This window comes from Pempheris klunzingeri, chromosome 1 (assembly GCF_042242105.1).
Source record: "Pempheris klunzingeri isolate RE-2024b chromosome 1, fPemKlu1.hap1, whole genome shotgun sequence".
Classification (NCBI taxonomy): Eukaryota; Metazoa; Chordata; class Actinopteri; order Acropomatiformes; family Pempheridae; genus Pempheris; species Pempheris klunzingeri.
This window is the reverse complement of record NC_092012.1, coordinates 12,442,439-12,462,865: the sequence shown is the minus strand read 5'-3', so window position 1 is coordinate 12,462,865 and position 20,427 is coordinate 12,442,439. Positions and strand designations below refer to the sequence as shown.

At 41.1% G+C, this 20,427-nt stretch overlaps 2 protein-coding genes across 2 annotated transcripts in view; one reads left to right on the top strand and one right to left on the bottom strand.

The window, feature by feature from the left end:
• Positions 1-2,033, top strand: part of dpep1 (dipeptidase 1) — a 73,964-nt gene extending 71,931 nt beyond the window's left edge. Inside the window, exons 8-11 of the mRNA XM_070848173.1 lie at positions 347-431; positions 544-619; positions 724-859; positions 1,732-2,033. Of these exons, the coding sequence (XP_070704274.1) occupies positions 347-431; positions 544-619; positions 724-859; positions 1,732-1,917 (483 nt within the window). The 3' untranslated portion in view covers positions 1,918-2,033. The remainder of the gene's footprint in view (positions 1-346; positions 432-543; positions 620-723; positions 860-1,731) is intronic.
• Positions 2,034-4,033: 2,000 nt separating this feature from the next.
• Positions 4,034-18,981, bottom strand: slc22a31 (solute carrier family 22 member 31). The gene is made up of 9 exons (XM_070831176.1): positions 18,529-18,981; positions 14,496-14,599; positions 14,078-14,232; positions 8,310-8,478; positions 7,572-7,717; positions 6,399-6,507; positions 6,041-6,255; positions 5,259-5,370; positions 4,034-4,769 (listed from the first exon to the last, which is right to left on the bottom strand). Exons 1-9 carry the CDS (start codon positions 18,955-18,957, stop codon positions 4,325-4,327), a joined length of 1,884 nt encoding a protein of 627 aa, XP_070687277.1. The 5' UTR covers positions 18,958-18,981; the 3' UTR covers positions 4,034-4,324.
• Positions 18,982-20,427: the final 1,446 nt, after the last annotated feature.

Below are 20,427 nucleotides of genomic sequence, written 5' to 3'. Positions count from 1 at the left end.
TTCCCAATTACAGGCAATAAAACATCAACACAACAGTGTTATTGTGCAGCACTGTAAAATAACAAACAGATAAAAAGCAACTCAGTTATCACCAGGAGACAAGCACTCTAATAGATAAGAAAGCAGAGGTCAGTACTCCGGTGTCCTTCATTATTGTGGGTGTGAATGCATCTCTTGGCCCAGGTTATGTCTTCCCCCGTTGTGTTCTGCACTTTCAGCCATTACAGTGCCATTAGAGTGTCCTGTCTAGCAAAGCAGAAGTGACATACTGTCTTGTTCCATTCTATAGGTGAGAGTTTCCAGGTCAGTGTTTTGCTGTCATGTAACATCCTGTCTGTCTCTCCAGAAAGAAAAAAGAGGAATCGTCATGGTGAACTTCTACAATGACTACGTGACCTGCAGCAAGACCGCCACCATGTCAGATGTTGCTGGTAAACTACTGTCATGACCGTGACAACTACTGTAAATCTGGTTAAATATTAACATTTATCATTCTTTCTTTGTTCATCCACTTTATTGTCATGTGCACTGCTCTCATGGCAGATCACTTTGACCATATAAAGAAAGTGGGCGGGGCGGACATCATTGGATTTGGTGGAGATTACGACGGGGTTACAAGGTGAGTGCAGCGTTCAAATGTTGACTTTAACAAAAGCTTCTGGTCACAACACTGCAAAGTGGGACTAAAACTTATTTGCCTGCACCTCCTCCTCCTCCTCTCAGGCTACCAGAGGGTCTGGAGGACGTGTCCAAGGTGCCCAACGTGGTGGCTGAACTGCTGAGGAGAGGATGGACCGATGAGGAGGTCAAAGCTGCTCTGGGAAACAACCTGCTCCGTGTCCTGAAAGAGGTTGAGAGGGTGAGGCATAGACACACACACATACACACACACAGAAGCTTGAGCCTTGTGTGTGTGTTATGATATCACTTTGAGCACCATGCAAAAACACCTGACTGCTGACCACACACACTTGACTTTGTCCTCAAAGGGAAACTCCACTAAGTTCACACATTTGTAGCAGACTGACGCCACAGTTATGTCACATGGGATGGATTATAAAGAATGTAGCGATTCCCATCTTTACGACCTGTGAGCGTTCACATCATGGGAAGACTCAATGACCATATACATACCATAAACAACAACAGACTAGACATGAATCATCCACATTTTCTTTGATTTTCAGTCATTCTGTATTATTAAAGGAATAGTTCGACATTTTGGGGAAAACTCAAGTTAGATGGGAAGAGCTACTTGTGTCTGTTCGCTAAATGTGGACTTACAGGTGGTTAGCTTAGCTTAGCAGCTGCTTCTAGTAGGCAGTTCAGCATGGGTTTTTTCGTGGTGCAAATTCAACAAAATGTCCAAACAACATGGTTCTTTAAACCCTGACATACTGTATATAGATAGTTGTGGTCATACAAGCCAAATATTTTCCAACAGTGCAAAGCTTTTTTGTTTTCTAAATACTAAATACTTAGAAATGTACAGTACCACTGACTCGCAGAACTTTTCTTGGAAGTAACAATACGTGACACGACTCACTTTTCACTAAGACATTATCATCAAAAAAAAAAGCATAAGGATATAAATCAGACAAGAGCCGTTAAAAAAGGTGTTTACAGTTTACATTGAAATACTCAAATCAAAGGTCTGGGTTTCTTTTCAGCAGATTGAATACTGATTGGATAAGTAAATCAGTGCCTGACCGTCTCATGTTTGTGTGTCAGGTCCGTGACAGTCTGAGCGGCACAAGTCCAGATGATGTTCCTATTCCGTATGAAGAGGTGAAGAACTCGTGTAGGACGAGCTTCGGTTACCCAGACGTTCCAAACGGAGCTGCTCGTCCACTCGGCACACTGGCCCTTCTGCTCACGTTCACTCTCCAGGCTCTTTTCGCTGTAACAGCTTTATAGGCTGCTCATCAGTGCAGTACATTGTACAGTATGTCCATGACTATAAAATGTAAACTAACATCTTAAAACCTCAGTTTACAATGTCAAGATGTTTTCCACATATCCCATATGTGCTGGCAGAGCTTTTAATGGCTTTCTGCAGGTTAACTTTACTAAAGGTGACCAAAAAGCAGTGACGTACAACGCTGTTGTGATTATGACAATAAAGACAGCTGCACAGTGATTAACATGTTGGACTAAATTGAGTTTATTAAACTCATCTGGCCGATTCATCCCACCTTAAGACGGTCAGGAAGGCAACTGTCAGTGTGTGATGAGAATGACACATGACTAAAACCACACAAGTATCATGTGAATGCACAGAAACATTCCTCTACATCAGTACACTGACATTTTCACAGGCGGTAGTACAGTACATGTCCATATTTATAAGAAAAGAGCGCCATCTAGTGTTCTGAGGTGATAATATCAAGAAATGCGAAACATCTGGCTTCTCAACTCCAGTTTTGGTGATTTTTTATTTTTTTTTTTAATTTAAACAGCAGATTAGATGATCCACTCTGGGGGAGGAAAATGTGACTTAATTTAGTTCTGTCAAGTGAAGGCATGATGGTTTGTGCAGTGTGTAGGATTTGTGTGCTGAAGTAGAATATATGCATTCATAATTATGTTTCCAGTAGTGTTAAATGACTTGAAACTAAGAATCGTTTGGTTTTCGTTAGCTTAGAATGCCAAGTTGCACCACCATGTTTCCTGAATTTGGTGGTGAAAATGTCCTGGTTGGAAGAATAAGGAGGAGTAGGGATACCATTTTGTATTTAGAGAATTTTGAGAGCCCAAATTTTGACAAATAAAGGACTAAACTTCTTCAGCACAAGAAAAAACAAGGGCGGACGTATCCCTGTCAGCCACCGTGGCTTCTCCTCCACGCTTGTAAAGGGAGGGATGAGCTGAGGGGTATTCATTTGGTTGCAATCTGCAACATCGCCACTAGAAGCCATTAAATCCAACATCTTGCACATAAAAGTCAATATTTCTTAGTTAATAATGTTTTCACTCTACAAAGACGGGTAAACAAATAGAAAGAGACACATATAAAGTCGTAAAATTAGTTTTTCTGACCACCTGCAGGGACTTTGGTTAATACAAAAGCACCTTTGTTTGCCCACTGACTGTAAAATCTCCTTTGCAGGAGATTATTACACAATAATGACATCTACCACATGGAAATCTTTGCAAGATGTAAAGGCAGCAATAGGCAAAATGTCCTCACCGTTTAACATTAAACATTAAATGTAGAAAAACATGTAAAAACAAAATTGAAGTTATTATAATAATATCAGGCAGTCAGTGTGAAACTAACTAATCTAATACCCTTCAGTTAAGGTTAGACCTTCTCAAATTTCTGAAAGATTGAATCCATATGTTACAAAATTTCTTACAAACACAGTATAACTCAAAAGGACACAATTCGTAATGATTACAAGATCCGCTGGCTACAGTGGTTTGTGCATTTGCAATTTCATCAGCGACTTTTAGTGTTTGAAGGGAAAAGTAACGTAAAAAATGGCACCTTTTAAAATGATAATTTGGACAAACCCGTCAGCCACAGACAGAATTCACTATCATGTGGTTAGTATCTGGAGTTTTTTCCTCACATATAGATTAAATCCCAACATATAGCCAAATAAGTGAAATATCTGGATTAAGTGGCACAAGCAAGGACTATTATGTCATCATATTCAATGACCAGTGCGTCACTTAGCGCCCCCTTGTGTGCTTCAGAGGTAGAACATAAGACTCCAGAACACCCGTGTGCACCCTTCCTGTGTGTCCTGGTGCACCTCGGGATCCTCTCAGCACTGAGACAGTGTTAGTGAATCAGACGGACAGACTTAATGAAAAGTGCATGACATACTAATAAATGGACAAAGGGCTGCTGGTCACATGATCAGCAGAAGCCGCATGGTTCAGCATGCTTCTCTGGTGAAACTGGTGATGATTTGAAAGCAGCGTGACCTAAACTAAATTTATTTTTACAGGAATATAACACACAAAACCGACATAACATGCAATCTCACAGCTCACAACGTCTGGATGACCAAAAAAAAAAAAAACACGTTTCAGGTAACACACTGAAACCGCATGACAAAAATACCACAGCACAGTAATGACTTCAAGTGTAAAATATACCAAGAAAAGACTGGCATATTGCTGAAAAGTAACAGACTTGGAGCCATCACTCTAAAGTGCAATGCATCCAAGTGAGGATCGGTTCTTCAGCTGAGTTATGACCAGTCAGCAACTCAGACATGAATTAACTGAATGTAGAGGTATGTCAAGAGAAGAAGGGGGAGGGATAATCCAAGTCTGTCAGCAGACCCTCCTCATCCGCCACTGTGCAGGGTTAAGATATGACCTCTCTCAGTGTCTCATTCTCTTCTCCCTGTGTTTCACTGTCTGACAGCAGGGGGGACTGACTAGGCACAGCAATCCTATAAGGCAAATTATCTTTAGTCAACATCCTCCTGGTGGCAGAGACCAAGCGGGAATAGTTTTCAGGGTTGTACTCGGACAACGGCTGCCGGGTGCACAGTAGCGGCAGGTTGTCCCTGTCAGGTCGGGACAGGAAGAGAGGAGGCCGGCGCTGGCTCTCGCCCTCCTTCAGGGAGTCTGGGAGCGGTTTACGTTTGCTTTCAGGTAGGAGCATTATGCAGAGAACGGAGAGGACGGCGAAAGAGGCGAAGATGACGTGGTGGAGAAAGTAGCCGCCATTATTCTGGAGCTCCATCAGGGAGGAGGCGGCCATGCCAACACAACCCGCTGCCAGCACCAGGCCAAGGCAACCACCTCTGACAGAGAGATGAAAGAGAGGGAAGAGGAACATCAAACGGTGAACAAAGATCACCAGGGGAAAGCATCACAGAGTAATGATCACACAATACATCTTGCGCTGCCGTTTTCCTACAGCAGACATCACTCTTTCCAGAATTTCCCCCTGGGGATCAATAAAGTATTTCTTTCTTTCTATCTATCCATCTATCTCTTGGAGAATGCTTCACAAATGTATAGTTTCATTCTTAAAAAAAGTTAATTTCCTGAAATAGCTTCGCACTACAGCTCTTTAGTAAACTTTGCACAAGCAGGAGTACATTGTGTATTTGTAAGGGACTATTTTTATTAGTGGACTAATACACATTCAAAATAAGCTTTATCATTGAATAGTTCTTCGTAGGAATTTTTCAATGTTTGTTATAGTCTTTTTTTAATTTAATTTGTTGACGGTAAGAAAAAAAATATATTAACAGCCATATCACCCAGTCAAAAAGGCAGACACTTACCGGACCACGGTTGGCATCACCTCACAAGCGAAGAACACGCTTAGCATGGCAAGAGCCTGAGAGAATAGCAGACCCACGACGGAGAGCACCAGCACCAAGCCTCCACGCAGGTCTGACACATAAAGAGACAACTTGTTAATTTTTCCGTGCAAAAAGTATAACTGCAACACAATTTATAGCAGAGATAATTTTCTGATCCAAAACAGGCGCGACCCCAACCTTAAACCTGTTGTGAAAATATCAGAATGGCATAAGCATTTTATTTTCAAGAGCACAAGGACACTCCTAACTGATAAAATGCAAATCATGCAATTCAATTCTAAGCTTGCAAAAAGGATCTGTCCAACGATTTCAAACCTTATATAAAGATTTAATTGAACAGTCAATCAGCATTTATTGATCTTCAATGCCTGAAATAAAAAAAAAGCTGTCCATTTAAAATTTCAGTTTTTGCTAAAGAAAGTGTTGAGCTGATCAAACTTCTGAACTGTCATTTCATTTAATTCACATAAAAGAACGTAAAGGAAATAATGTTAGCGGTCCCAGTAAATCCTTAATTAACTTTAATGTAATAAGCTGCCTATCAGGAAATTTTCTTTTTCCTGTTATCTTCCAATAAACATGACAAAAGTGTTTGTCATCTGTCAAAACAAAATCTCTGTCTTCATTATATTAAAATGTGATTACTGATTAACACAATTATCGTGCCAATAGCCACAAGAGAGAATGGCAAAGCAGGACAGAGGACTAAAAAAAAGCAAAATACTGTTAAGTAAACATACACTGAGTGAGGGCCAGCAGCAGCAGTGATGACAGCCCAGTGATGATGGCAGAGAGCAGAAGCATACCACGGCGACCAAAGTGATTGACAGTCAAGGAGATGAAGATGCAGGCCAGTGCTCCAGTGATCACTCGGATGAAGTAGCTGAAGTAGAAGTTGGTGGAGTAACTGTGCAGGTTTCTGGTGAAACAGTACTGGATGCCCGTTCCAATGAACCTGCAGGGGAGATGAGAGAGTTAGACCATATACATATATGAAGCCAAGCACTCACTCTGCATCTCACTTTCATAATAAAATGGATATTTCAGGAGAGAAATCACTGAGGTGCACACTTTTTCGGACAGAGAACAAAAACTCACAGCGTGAAGCTGAGGATGAGGCAGTTCTTCCAGATAACACGAGACCGACGCAGCTCCAGAACTGAAAAGTACCTCGGCTGGCAGTCTTCTCCATATGCTGAATCTATCTCTATAAACAGGATAAAGAGGATGAAAAATACCTCTAAAGAATTCAACGATTCCCCAAAGATAAAACCTAGTGAATTACATTTTGCTCAAATATTTTTACTAATTGCTGCCATGAAGTGACTTGCAGCTGTAACTTGTAAAGTGCAGATCTCCAGCAGGACATCTCTGCTACAGCTAACCATAACCTAACCTAAACCTAACCCCAACTAATGGAGGAACAGACTTTAACACAACAGCTTCTACACTGGTTCACTTACAGTCAAGATGGCGGTGGAGACAACAGAAACAGGGACTCATTCATGTTGTATTCTGTATAACTTTGGTGGATCCTAACATATCGGGTAACTTAACATGGATCTATTTCTGAGCCAAAATGTGGCTTGCAACAGACTCGGTAAGGACTGATTCCTTGTGATGAAAATGCATTCAGCAGAACTAACATGCTGGTTCCATTATTTCTGCATTCAGGTCAAACAGATAAGCAGAAATGTTATAGAAATGTTCTCCACAGCAGAGGGATTCTATAAAAATCATTAGATGAGTCAAGTCAAGAGGTAGTTCTGGGAATAACGTAGGGCAGTGGATTGCAGGGGACCAAACATGTTAAGCAAACTTAAACATGAATGATTTAGATTAAATTAATTAATTAGTCTTGGAGTTCATCATGCAGGTCATTTTTGAATCGTTTCAGTTGTTTAGGATTTTCTACTTACATGTTTTATGACATTGTAAACTAAATTGTTTTGGGTTTTGGACTGTTGGATGTTGTTTGGCTTCAGGAAATCTATAAGAATGTGGATCCATATGCGAAGAATTTACAAACAAGAGTGCTCTGGTGATAGCCAGGATGTCAATATTTAAACTAGCAAGATTTATGGTGCCAAAACAAAATGTAAAGTACAGGAAGGAGAGAGTTTTCACTCCATCTATGTGAGACTTTCATGTCAGTCAAATCCAATTGTTAAATTGCTTTAAATTTCTCATGAACATGGACACCAGTTTGTGTCTGTGGGTGCATACACAGGCTTTTTTTGTGTGTGCTTGCGTGTGTGCAAGTGTGTGTACCTGACAGCAGGGTTTCACCGGGGTAGATTTCATCTTGCAGATAAACACCATTCCTGGTGGAGAATTCCTGGAGGCTCCTCTTCACCTGGGGGATCTGAGCTGTGGCCAGCAGCCAGCGTGGAGACTCAGGAAAAACTGATGCACAGCTGAAAAAGACAACAACTTTGTTATCATATCTCAGAGAGATACAGAGCTCAAACATTCCCTGTAACACTGACACACAGAGGGTCCAAAACACGAACACATGCACAAACTGTGTGGTTTTTTTTCCTGATGTAATTTCTTCACTAGGAAAAAAGAAGACTGTCTTCTGTGGTTCTACTTGCTGATGCGAATGTTATTTAAGTGAGTCTGTGTGAGTGATAAACGCTTTGTGTGACTGAGTGTGTTTGTATGTCTTTTGTATTTGTAATTTGTTTTCAGGTCTCTGTTATCTGAGGTTTCTTTTCTTAGTCTCAGACACCTAAACTAAACCAACTGTGTGTGGTGTTAACAAGAGTTAACCAGGCAGGAGTTCATTTATCTAAACATGTGGTTACATGAGAATTTAGGACTGGCTTTTAGAGAGTGTGACCTATCTGTCAGCAACTCCAGACAGGTCAGACATATTGAGCCATGCCACTATGTAAGACTGGTACAATGAGCACCACTGTAAAATTATAAACTGCACTTAATGCTACATTAAATACACACACAGTGTGTCCAACAAAACACCCAACATATCGGCATCTGACTCACCACCAATAGGAAAGCAGCAGGAGCAGAGGCAAAGTTGTCACTGCCTGGAGAACGGGCCAATCGCGGCACAGTACAGCGATGCCCGGCAACAGCATCTCTGCGAACACGCCGAAGAAGCCGCTGACCATGGCAACCATGAGACGATGGGGAGGGTCACACAGCTCCAACCCTGAGCGAGTGATGGGAACAGAGAGCGAGGACAGGCAGATAACATCAAAACACAGCTGGAGCCAAACTAATTCATCTGTCCACAACCAATCCATTGCCCGTCAAGGCAGGAACCCCTTCACACATAAAGCTACTGGCGAGGTTGTGCTGTGTGTTTTTATTGGCTGAAAAAACCTCATGTCAACACAGGTTACAACGTCAGCAGATAATAAGAAATAAACAAACATGTAAAAGGTAAATCCATATTCTCATATACAAATTAATGACAACCTCTCAAGATAATTACATGAAGCACAAATCAAATATGTGTATTTTTACAGTTTCCCATTATTAAGTGCACATCGCCTACCAAACCTCAGCTAAAACTTTATTGGATTTTTATTGTACATCACATTTTTAACGCTAGGTTACTGGTATCCTGCCTCTGTCATAGTAAGCGAAAAGGGATCAAATTAACTGTAAAAATGCTAGCCTTATGTTTTGTTTTATACATTAGTGGGAGAAAAGGAAGTGACACATCTCATGTATGGGCTCCCTACTCTCTGTCAGACCTCGCTTCCCCAGACATGAGGTCCGAACCTCGGGCCTCTTGTAAAAACTTCAAATGTCCTATAATGTGGAATCTACCCTCTTCGTTTTTGCTACAACGTCTCACTGTGTTTGCTGGCAAAATTCTGCACACCATCAGAAAAAAGACAACAAATGCAAGGTTCAAAAAGCTAGATAAAGCTGCCTGGAGATAAAGTACTCTTCAGTACCTTGGGTAGTGATGTAAACTTGTTTTTGTGAGTTTCTGTTGGACTTTAACCTCCTTCCCCTCAGAACTCCGATTCTCTTTCCACCTCCTCCCACCCGGGAGGATGAGGAGCTCACTTCCTGCTCATTTCCTTGCCTTCAGTTCTGTCCTGCTATTGTTTTCTCCGCTCAGTGGACGAGCAGCGCTAGCAGGATATAACTGAAAAACTGTTCGCCCAACCCAACATCAGCCTGACCTAAAAAAAAAAACAAAATCTGGACTCAATCTAGTCCTGACCTTGCAGGAATGTGGGAGTAAGTGTGTGAGTGTCAAAAACAGAAAAGAGTGTGCGTGTGTGTACTTCAGATGAGACCACTTAAACACTACCTCGTACCACCTCCTCCCACACAGGAATGTGTACAGTTTCTACAAATGCTAATGCAATTACACTCTGTTTTAGATAGTTCCAGAAAGAAAACAAACAGAAAGTATTTGATACAAAGTATTTCCCTACCAGCCAGAGACATCTCATCATAGACAAAGTCATGCTGAAGAAGAGGAGCTAAAGATTCATCACAGAGGGGTTGTACACCGGAGAGCTGAGAGGTAACAGTGAAAAGAAACCAACCACCTGGCTGCTGTCAGTCAGAGCTCAGCACAGAGCCGGCTCTACCCATAATGGAGCCCTAGGCGAGATGCGCACCGATCGCTCGCCCCTCACCCCTTCCATGGTGTAGGACCGGGGGTGGGGGTGCGCGCGTCTCAACAGCGGCGGACGGGGGGCGCCACTGGCAGCGGCAGCGCCCCTCCAGCAGCTGGCGCTCTAGGCGACCGTCTATATGGCCTATGCCTAGAGCTGGCCCTGTCTGTTTGCCACCACTCTGCTCGTCTGTCATACACATAACCATGAAAAAGCAATAATATACATCCATATTTTTCATTTTAGGAGAGCAACACAAGCATAGAACACTGGTCATCCAATTTGCAGCTACAGTGTCCCAATTCCATACATAATACTGTTTGTACAGTGGGTACGGAAAGTATTCAGACCCCTTCACTTTTTCCACATTTTGTTATGTGGAAACAAAATGGATTAAATTCTTTTTTTCCCTCATCAATCTACACACAATACCCCATAATGACAAAGTGAAAAAAGTTTTTTTTAGAAATTTTTGCAAATGTATTAAAAATAAAAAACTGAAATATCACATGTACATAAGTATTCACACCCTTTGCTATGACACTCAAAACTGAGCTCCTGTTTCCACTGATCGTCCTTGAGATGTTTCTACAACTTGACTGGAGTCCACCTGTGGTAAATTCAATTGATTGGACTTGATTTGGAAACACAGCTGACAGTGCATGTCAGAGCAGAAACCAAGCCATGAAGTCAAAGGTATTGTCTGTAGACCTCCGAGACAGGATTGTATCAAGGCACAGATCTGGGGAAGGGTACAGAAAATTTTTGCAGCATTGAAGGTCCCGAAGAGCACAGTGGCCTCCATCATTTGTAAATGGAAGAAGTTCAGAACTACCAGGACTCTTCCTAGAGCTGGCCGCCCGTCCAAACTGAGCAATCGGAGGAGAAGGGCCTTGGTCAGGGAGGTGACCAAGAACCCGATGGTCACTCTGACAGAGCTCCAGCGTTACTCTGAGGAAATGGGAGAACCTTCCAGAAGGACAACCATCTCTGCAGCACTCCACCAATCGGGCCTTTATGGTAGATTGGCCTCAGTAAAAGGCACATGACAGCCCGCTTGGAGTTTGCCAAAAGGCACCTAAACGACTCTCAGACCATGAGAAACAAGATTCTCTGGTCTGATGAAACCAAGATAGAACTATTTGGCCTCAATGCCAAACCTGGCAAATACCATCCCTACGGTGAAGCATGGTGGTGGCAGCATCATGCTGTGGGGATGTTTTTCAGCGGCAGGAACTGGGAGACTAGTCAGGATAGAGGGAAAGATGAATGCAGCAAAGTACAGAGACATCCTGGATGAAAACCTGCTCTAGAGCGCTCAGGATCTCAGACTGGGGCGACAGTTCACCTTCCAACAGGACAATGACCCGAAGCACACAGCCAAGATAACGAAGGAGTGGCTTCGGGACAAGTCTGTGAATGTCCTTGAGTGGCCCAGCCAGAGCCCAGACTTGAACCCCATTGAACATCTCTGGAAAGACCTGAAAATAGCTGTGCAGCGACGCTCCCCATCTAACCTGACAGAGCTTGAGAGGATCTGCAGAGAAGAATGGGAAAAACACCCCAAATGCAGGTGTGCCAAGCTTGTAGCATCATACCCAAGAAGACTTGAGGCTGTAATCGCTGCCAAACGTGCCTCAACAAAGTACTGAATAAAGGGTGTGAATACTTATGTACATATGACATTTCAGGTTTTTTTTTTTTTTTTAATTTTCTAAAAAACTTTTCACTTTGTCATTATGGGGTATTGTGTGTAGATTGATGAGGAAAAAAAAGAATTTAATCCATTTTGGAATAAGGCTGTAACATAACAAAATGTGGAAAAAGTGAAGGGGTCTGAATACTTTCCGTACCCACTGTATATACTCAGTATTAAATACTAGTTGTTGTATAATACTCTTACTGTAATTTGTATATTAAACTCATAACTGTTTTATACTCAAAGGAAATGATACAATATGAGCAGCAATCTAATGTCAATCTAATTATGACTTTAAATAGCTAGCGTCTAAAACTACTTGCCATGTGCACGAGAAAAATGAGACTGCGCTCGCAATTATTATTGGCCAACTCATTAAAACAACACGTGTTTGTTTGGCTGCGCTGTAAACACATACAGCATTAGCTCTTCTGTTGTAGTTCTGATAAAGTACCTGCTCAAGTGCTGACAGTGTCACCAAATCCACCAGGACTAAAATCTTTCAGGATTACAATTTAAAACATCATAAATAAACATCAAAACATTTTTCAAAGGATTTAATAGTTATTTTTTACCACCATCCACAAGCTGCCTCAAACCACTGATCACTAAGGTTTCTCACTGGACAGGCATACAACTATTATGTCTTTTCTAACAATTCAGCCTAATTAACAAAATAATTTGTTTTTATTTTCTTGCATAAAAATAGACCAATGTCTTAGGGGGTACATATTTGGCTCTAAGTTGGTTTTTGAGCCTCCAGTTATTTGAAATCAAAAAGATTCTCCTCTGACACAGTTACATAGTTTTATAGATTATTAGACTGAATTGCCATTTTGTTAAAATGTCAGAGATATGATTTGATTCAAAGGAGCCAGTCTAGAAGTGACATATTAAGTTTAAATAACATCTGCGGACTCACAGGCTTTACGCAGTTAGGAACACTCACGCAGGACAACGAAATAAGACAAAGCAGCAAAAATCTGTTTGCTATTACCGGAATATAATAAACCTCCATTTATCTTAAGTTGAGGATATGATCTGATGACACCAATTAAATTATGCTTTATGCTATGGCAGACTACACAATGAAAGCTGAACATATATCATACCATACGGGAAGTGATTACAGACAATTTCGTCAAGATTATGCGGTTACATTTATCTGCAGCCTCTCTATACATAATATACTGTTTAATTAATGTGGACACCAAATGTGCTTAATAACTTAATTTTCCAAACTAGAGCTAACAGAGCATAACCCTGTCCAGCCACCAGGCCACCTGTGGTACTGTTAAATTTAGTATAAAGCCTCTATCTTGTAGATTAACGTCATTAATCCTACCTGGACAAACAAAAAAAGTAGTATTAGAAGAGTAATTTATAATAATATTATCTACTGTGTCCTGTGACCTGGAAAACACAGAGGGCAAAACTCTTCACCTTTCACTAGTAAATAATTGTAACATACACATTAAACTGAGTTTAAACAGTGATTAAACAGTCAGTTCTTGTTCTTGACTCGGTTGTTGTTAGTTGTTGTTTCCTGAATATGATGGTGAAACAAAGATTGGCAGCATTTTGAATTTGCTTTGCTAAGGGAATGATTGCACTGTTCTTATGTTTGACTGATAAGATAATTCGCCGGTTAAGCATGCAGAAATGCTTGGGTCGGACATTTTTACTCAGTATTCAACTCACAATCTGAATGTTTGTTTTCACTGAGTAATGCACTAAAACGAACTGTGCAGTCACTGCCAGTCTGTTTGAACACAAATCACTAACCTTGTATGTAACCAGTGCAACAACATTTTATCCTACACTGGGAATCACAAGGCCACGGTTAGTTACATTTATGTTACGGAACATTTACATAACACTTATGTATCATCGCAGGCTTTGGACCTAAAAATGCTACGGCTGCAGAAAAACTCCAAAAACAGCCAAGTCTAAAATATATTAAATAATCATCAAAGTGAGAGCACTTAAATACTGGGACTAAGACTTTGAGAACAAAGTGCAGTAGAGGGACGTTCCCCTTAATGACACTTAACTATAATAATGACCAGCAGCTTGTCTTGGATTGTGAACAAGTGAATATACAGTGATGTTCATCTGTCACTATCCTCTTATTTACTAATCAGTTTCTCATTTTGCTTATTTTCTATCACATTCGTGTCTGTTTTGCTACCTTATGTAATATTTTCGGTTGTGTGCATCAAAGTCTCTCTGAGAAATAAAAACAGTGAAATGTGAGTTAACAAAGATGTGACGCAGTGCCAACTGATGACTCAGAGAGGAGCACAGGCATTCAAAAGTGCTCTATAAAATAAACAAAGAAGTGAGTCGCTGCGTATGAGGAAGCTGAGGTTTTTTTTTCCAATCCTCAAGAGAAGTCAATTACTGAATAAGCTTAACCAAGACACAAGTGGGACAACAGTTAAATGTATGTGCGGGATACTCACTGGCGATGTACGAGGATATAAACACCCCGGCGAGCATGGCGCCCTGGGAGAGACGGAGCAGGAGAAACGCCACCGCACTGTTGGATAAACACACGGCCACCCCTAACAGACTGGACAGACTGATGGAGAGGAGGAAAGCTCGTCGACGACCCAGCCTGAAAACATACACGCATCCATTAGTTTTAGAGTTTATGTCACAAGTTTAGGGGTACTGACAATGCCATCGTCATTAAAAGTAACATTATGAAATAAAAACAGATGTTTAAAAAATAAATTAAAATGTCTTTAATCAATTAAAAATGATATACAACAAAACTGTTTGTTAAAATGTTTTTTTTTTCCTTTATTTATCATAATTTTTTTAATTTTATTTATATCGAACACTTTGGGGTTCCATATGAATATGATTTGTACTTACCAGTCGCACAATGTGCCAAGGAAGACGTATCCCAGAATCCATCCTGTCATGAAGCAGATGTGCTGCAAAGGGATTTTCCAGTAGTCACTGCAAACCAGGTTCCACTGTAAAATAAGGCAGAGGCGATCACTCTAAGACCAAAACAAAAATTCCTCCACTGACACGTCTCAAAATATGGAAACACAGTTTAGCACAGAAATTATAATCTCAGTTAGTCATCAAATTGTTTCACTGGTTATTAATCTTTGTCATATTGTCAAGAAAAGATGTAGATGAGACATTAGGAAGTTTATTACCATGTGACCCTTTAAGCCAATCACATTAACTCAATGACATGACTTCCTTTTTCCTCCATGCCATGATGACGGCCACTAGGCATGTTTGCAGACATAAAACAGAATAAATTGGTGAAATTGAGATGAGTCAACTTTGTCTAGAAGATCTGGGCGTGCTACCTTTCACCTTTGGGTTTTCACTGTGGTACCTTTACATGCAAATGTTCCATGTGGTTAGCAGGCAGGAGCAATTTGACACACTGAGCCATCTGACAAAACTGTGTGTGCTTTCTCTTCATCATTATAAGGTTAAAGGATCAAACCGGTAATTCTTTTATTCATCATTACATTTTTTCTTAACAAATCCTTAAACAAGATCAAAACCAATAAAGCTTTAGTCCAGCTCTTAATACTGTCGGACTTCCCTCCCCTGTCTGTGGCTCTCAGCCCATTGACTCGAGTCTTAACAGGTTACAGATGTATACTTTTATTCTTAAAAAAAGACTTTTATCTTTTGTCAAACATTACTCAAACTGAATAAATTGTGCATTTGTTTTTTCAGCTGCAGATTAACACACATTTGGTGCCCTAGCGAGAACAGTTTTACAGCAGTAGGATGGTGAACGTGAGATCAACGTTAAAGTAAACTCCAGTGCACATAATAAATAATTATGTCATCCAATGTGACTGATTATGTTGTCTTTAATGGTTCTTGAATAACAAAGGGCACAGAGGAATAACCTCCTGTACATCAGGCTTTGGCTCCACTGGTCAAACCTGTTTCCGTTTCAGGCCGTTATCTGTTCCAACAAATTTTATTATAGTCATGATTAAGTTCTTGAAACCATAGAGACAGGTTATTTTGCCAACCTTACACCATCATTGCACAACAGTGCGGTTAAACAGGAAAGCATGGTAAACAGCTTTGAAAACATCGTGTTTGTTTGAGGCAAACTGAGGTTTGAGATTTGGCCGAACATCAGATCATCTTTGCATCTTGTTTGTCTTCTGGATTTTAAACTCTGACAACGCAGATCAAGAATGTGTCACTTCCCTGCAGCCGATACTCAAACTCGGATATCACAGCGCGCTAGAGGGCAACAATAGTTTGTCATTTCTTTTATGTTTATCTCATTTTGGTTGGTTGACCTACTTTAACCAAGTTTCAAGTCTCAGCAAGTTGAGTGCCACCAGCTGAAACCAGTAGCTACCATGCAGGGAATCAAAGAGCAGACTTGTAGTATGGCTCAGAAAATGGATGCCAAGGAACTAAAAATGTGGATAACTCAATTTCTTAATAAAACTTGACTTGTGTAATCAAACACTTAAAAAATAGGTACACGAGCAAATTATCAGCAACATGCTGCATTCATTGTAACTTTAAATAGGTAACATGCAGAGAATAGCGGGATACCAGTCAAGTCACAAACACAGAGATTTCTGTGAGGAAGCAGGAATGTAGATCATGTCCTTCCTAACCGAGTTAAGATGTCTGCTGACAGTTTTATTACATTAGAACAAAGTAGTGCTCAAAGTAGAGCGTGGCAGCAGCTCTATGCCTGGTTATTAGTGCCAGTTGCTGCCTGTAAGAACATTCCTCCTTCTTTCCTCTGTCTCCATTGCTATGAAACCAAAAGCCAGTTTTAGATGCTTAAATGCTTCCTCAGCACATTCTTTGAGTGTATTTGTGTAATTGTACAGCTGATGTTTACATAATATTTAACGTACTGAGAAGTTTGACTTGTGTGGTTAAATAAAAAAAAAACTTTTTGAATAAAAAAACTTATATAAAACCCCATTATTTTAAGATCAGAGCTGAAACTCAGTCATCAAATTGTTGTAAAAAGTATCAATAAATTAAAACAATATCCAACTCTAAGTAGGATAGAAAACAAAATCAACAAGACGACAATAGAAACGTCCTCTCACACTGGAATTAGAGCTCATTTCAATCAGCGACATTTCAACTCGACATAGTCTTTCACTTTGTCACATAATACACATTCATTTTACAGTGTTTAGGCAATTTAGCAACATTACAGAAAGTATCCCTACATACATAGACCTGTAAGATCCTTTTTGTTAAACCAGAAACAGACATATCATGCCATTCAAACCTACCAGACTCCATTGACAAAACTAGTAAGTTTACCTCTCAGAACACAGGAGTGGCTGGTCGACTGCTGCCTTGATCGGTCAGTTTGTTTGTGTTATTATCTGTTGCACAAATATTGTGTTGGATTTGAACTAACCCTTAAAACACCAAAAGTCACATTATAACACAAATAAACCAACAGTTCGAGAGGGTGGTAAACCAGCACCTCCCAGGTAAAATTCCGGTTTCTGTCTATGGAGTCTGGTGACTTTGAGCCAAAAGACAGCGGGTGTTTCTGGATACACAAAATGGATCTTACAGGTCTGTCTCTGTAGAGATCCTTTCTGTAATGTTTTCAGACACCATGAATAACAATCCGAACCCGTCACTGGCAAAAATAAGCACCTTTATTTCCCTGAAAGATTACACATTACACTCTTGTAGCTCATTGGCCACCCTTTCTTGGCTGTTAGCAGTATTTTTTGTACCTGTGAACTTATAATAAGTAAAAATAGAGCCAGATTTGAAAACACCGGAGTTATTCTTTGATTTTATATGTCAAACTGTGAAGGAGGTCTAACAATTACGTCAGACAAATGACATCATGGACAGAGGAAGTTGTTGTTGGTGAAGGAAACATTGAGGGTCTCAGGAAGGAACACAGAGGTCTCAGACTTCCCAGCGCCACAGTTTGTCATGAGGGGATATGGAGGAAAAGCCTCCTCACTGCCGCAATCTTACTTCCCTGAGGCTAAGTTCAGGGATGATTACCCATAATGACCGTGCCCAGCTTGTCCACGGAAGCTCGTGACGCCCACTGCATCAAATACCCTGATGTGCGTTACAAAACGCTGCACGGACACAGGTATAGTCAGCGTGTGGGAGGTGTTTGCACAGGTTCACATTTAGAAATATTTTTGTTAAGACTCTTTATCAATATTTGCAGACTGGGACGAACAGCTGAAGTCCAATGAAACAGACTGAGGAGAAGATAAACAAGTTTCTGCTGCTTAGTAGCTGTACAACAAGACACAGTCCCATTGAAACCTGCAGTATGTGTTCAGACGCCGCTTATAGGATGGAAGAGACAGAGATGAATCTCCCTAGAAATCTTTTTCTTTTCCACAGAGTCAATATTTCAGTCCATAAGTCTGATGCAGATATATGTAGGATGGAAACACTGTATTTATATGGTCTAAAAACACTCATTTGTCCACTGCCTGGGAAACACAGAGCCAGACAGCAGACGAGTGAGAGTGAAAAAGACTCTGAGCAGCAATAACAAAGTTTTAACTGTTCAACCTGAGCAAATATTGACTTAAAACTGTGAACAGCCGTCCTTATGGCCGCGCAGAGATAAAGTGAGCAGAAACTGGAGCAAATCCAGTTCAGTGCCAGTGCAGCCACCTCGGAGCGAGGCCGGCACATGTAAATGACATGTCAAGAAGTGAGGTAAATGAGGAATGAGTGTGTGGTGGGGCAAGTTAACTGAAAATCCAACAACCTGCAGTCCAACTGCATCCAGAAAGGATGTTTTTGCTGGATGAACTGACTTCAGACGAGTTTGTCCTCCACTTCACCCCCCAGTGTCCAACTCCTCCAAACTTTACCCAAACACCCACACAGACCTGAATGATGACCTGCAAGCTGAACAGTCTCTTACCTCTGTGACAAAGTTGCTCCGGAGCCCCGCTACATGGGCGTACTCCCACCCTTTGGTGCAGGACACCCTCTCCCTGGGCACATTTTCGGAAAAGTCCGAGGTGTTGGATGGGTACTTGAAGAGCTCACAGTGGCTGAGGCCGGTGCCGGACACCCAGGGGATGGTGAGGTTGAGGTATCCCTGCGTGGTGAAGTTGCTGAGGAGGAAAGCTGAGGGCAGAAGCTGCGGGTCGGGTTTGCAGTGGTACGAGTCCGGGATCAGGGTGTAAAACACGTCGCTGAATAGATTCAGCGTGAGGGCGAAGTTGGGGAACCAGCTGAAAACCACCACGATGCGGTTGTAGCGTCCGTAGCCGCCGGTGTGAGGGAAAATCTTCGTCTCATAGTGCATTGGGAGAGAGTTTGCGGTGAGAGACGGTGCCGTGGCCATTGCGCTGTGGGTGCGCAAGCTAGACAGCCGAGCGGCGGAGCAGCAGGTGAAGCAAACGAAGAGGAGGAGGAGGAGGAGGAGGAGGAGGAGGGCGGGACGGAGACAGCACGAGGATCAGGGGGTCGACCTATGAGACACCAGATCAGCTGCTGAAATGATTCTTCCCAGAGTCACTTGAAACTGAGCACACAGCACTAAGATAAGACTGGAGTTACTGGACGTCTGTCACTAAATCATCATATTTTTTTTGGATCTGTGCGTCCCAGTGACTCAGTAGACGACTGAACAGATGGAGGTTATATCTGGACAGCTTGCAGTTGGACAAAATGATATAGCTTCAAATTATTTTTAAGGTTGTTTTTTTTTTCTTCACTTTTCATTGGTAAAAATGTGAATTTTTTTAGAAATGAGCAAGCTCAACCTCTCCGCAGTTTAAACTTCAAGGAGAAAATTCTAAAATTGTTCACAGGATTCAGTATTGCGCTTCCATAAAGTTTGAGACTAAAGCAAGCAAAGGACAGAATCACAGTAGTAAAGACTGAGATATCCCTACTAGTCACTAGTATGGGCTCAGCTAAAAAAAACCCAACAAAAAACAGATACTACATTTCCCATAATTCAACTCAACAGCATCTGTCAGATCTTTCAGTAGACTCTTGTTGCCCCCTGAATGCCCCCTCTATTTTAAAATGTTACAAGTCATCCCCTGATGATGCAGTCTCATGTTTTTCAGACTTTGGGAAATGAAGATATTGGACAAGTGTTTCCATGTGCCGAGCAAACCGAACTTCATGTGTATAATTGGCGGACTGCACCTTTAAATATTTTCCTAGTCTATTGACGAAATAAATGACTGAAAATCCAGTTTACTCAGTTGTAATGTTATTTTACTGTTGTGTAATCTATTACTTATATATCATTATACTTCATTTTTGTGCTTTTATTTGCTGGTTTTACTTCAGCAGTCCTGACGTGTTCCAACTTTGCTCTAAAGCTCCTGGTTTCTTTGTTTTGTTCTGTGTAAGATGTTTATTAGTATCCCCAGTTTGTGGCCGCTGTCAGTAATGTAGCTTGGCTTTGGCCACACACAGCGTAACTGAGTGTGACTTGACCCCGTCTGTAGGAGGATCAGTTGGCATCGGTTGACTCAGGATCGAGGAGTGCTTTTGCAGTAACGTCTGTGCTTTTTCTAGATCCACATGTGACCTGCATTCGCTTCACATGCCCAAAAGTAAAAGAGTTTACAGGAACAGATTTTTGTTTGTGTGAGAAATGACACAAAAAGGTTTTTCTGCCTTGTTGTGGTGCAGTTTATAACATTAATTACAACGAAAGCTACAAATAGGTTTGGTAAAATTATAAAAGCTGTTGGATGACAGAACTCTTTCCAGACTATAAGGTTACCACATGAAGCAAATCTGGCAGCCTTGTCAGTGAAGGCATTTCAAACACTCAGATTGCGAAACATCT

Coding starts and splice junctions, on each gene's coding strand:
- slc22a31 (XM_070831176.1), bottom strand. CDS start 18,957: ATGGCCACGGCACCGTCTCTCACCGCAAACTCTCTCCCAATGCACTAT. Junction 14,600..18,528: donor GGAGCAACTTTGTCACAGAG/GTAAGAGACTGT, acceptor CTTATTTTACAG/TGGAACCTGGTTTGCAGTGA. Junction 6,256..6,398: donor CTCATCCTCAGCTTCACGCT/GTGAGTTTTTGT, acceptor TCTCCCCTGCAG/GTTCATTGGAACGGGCATCC.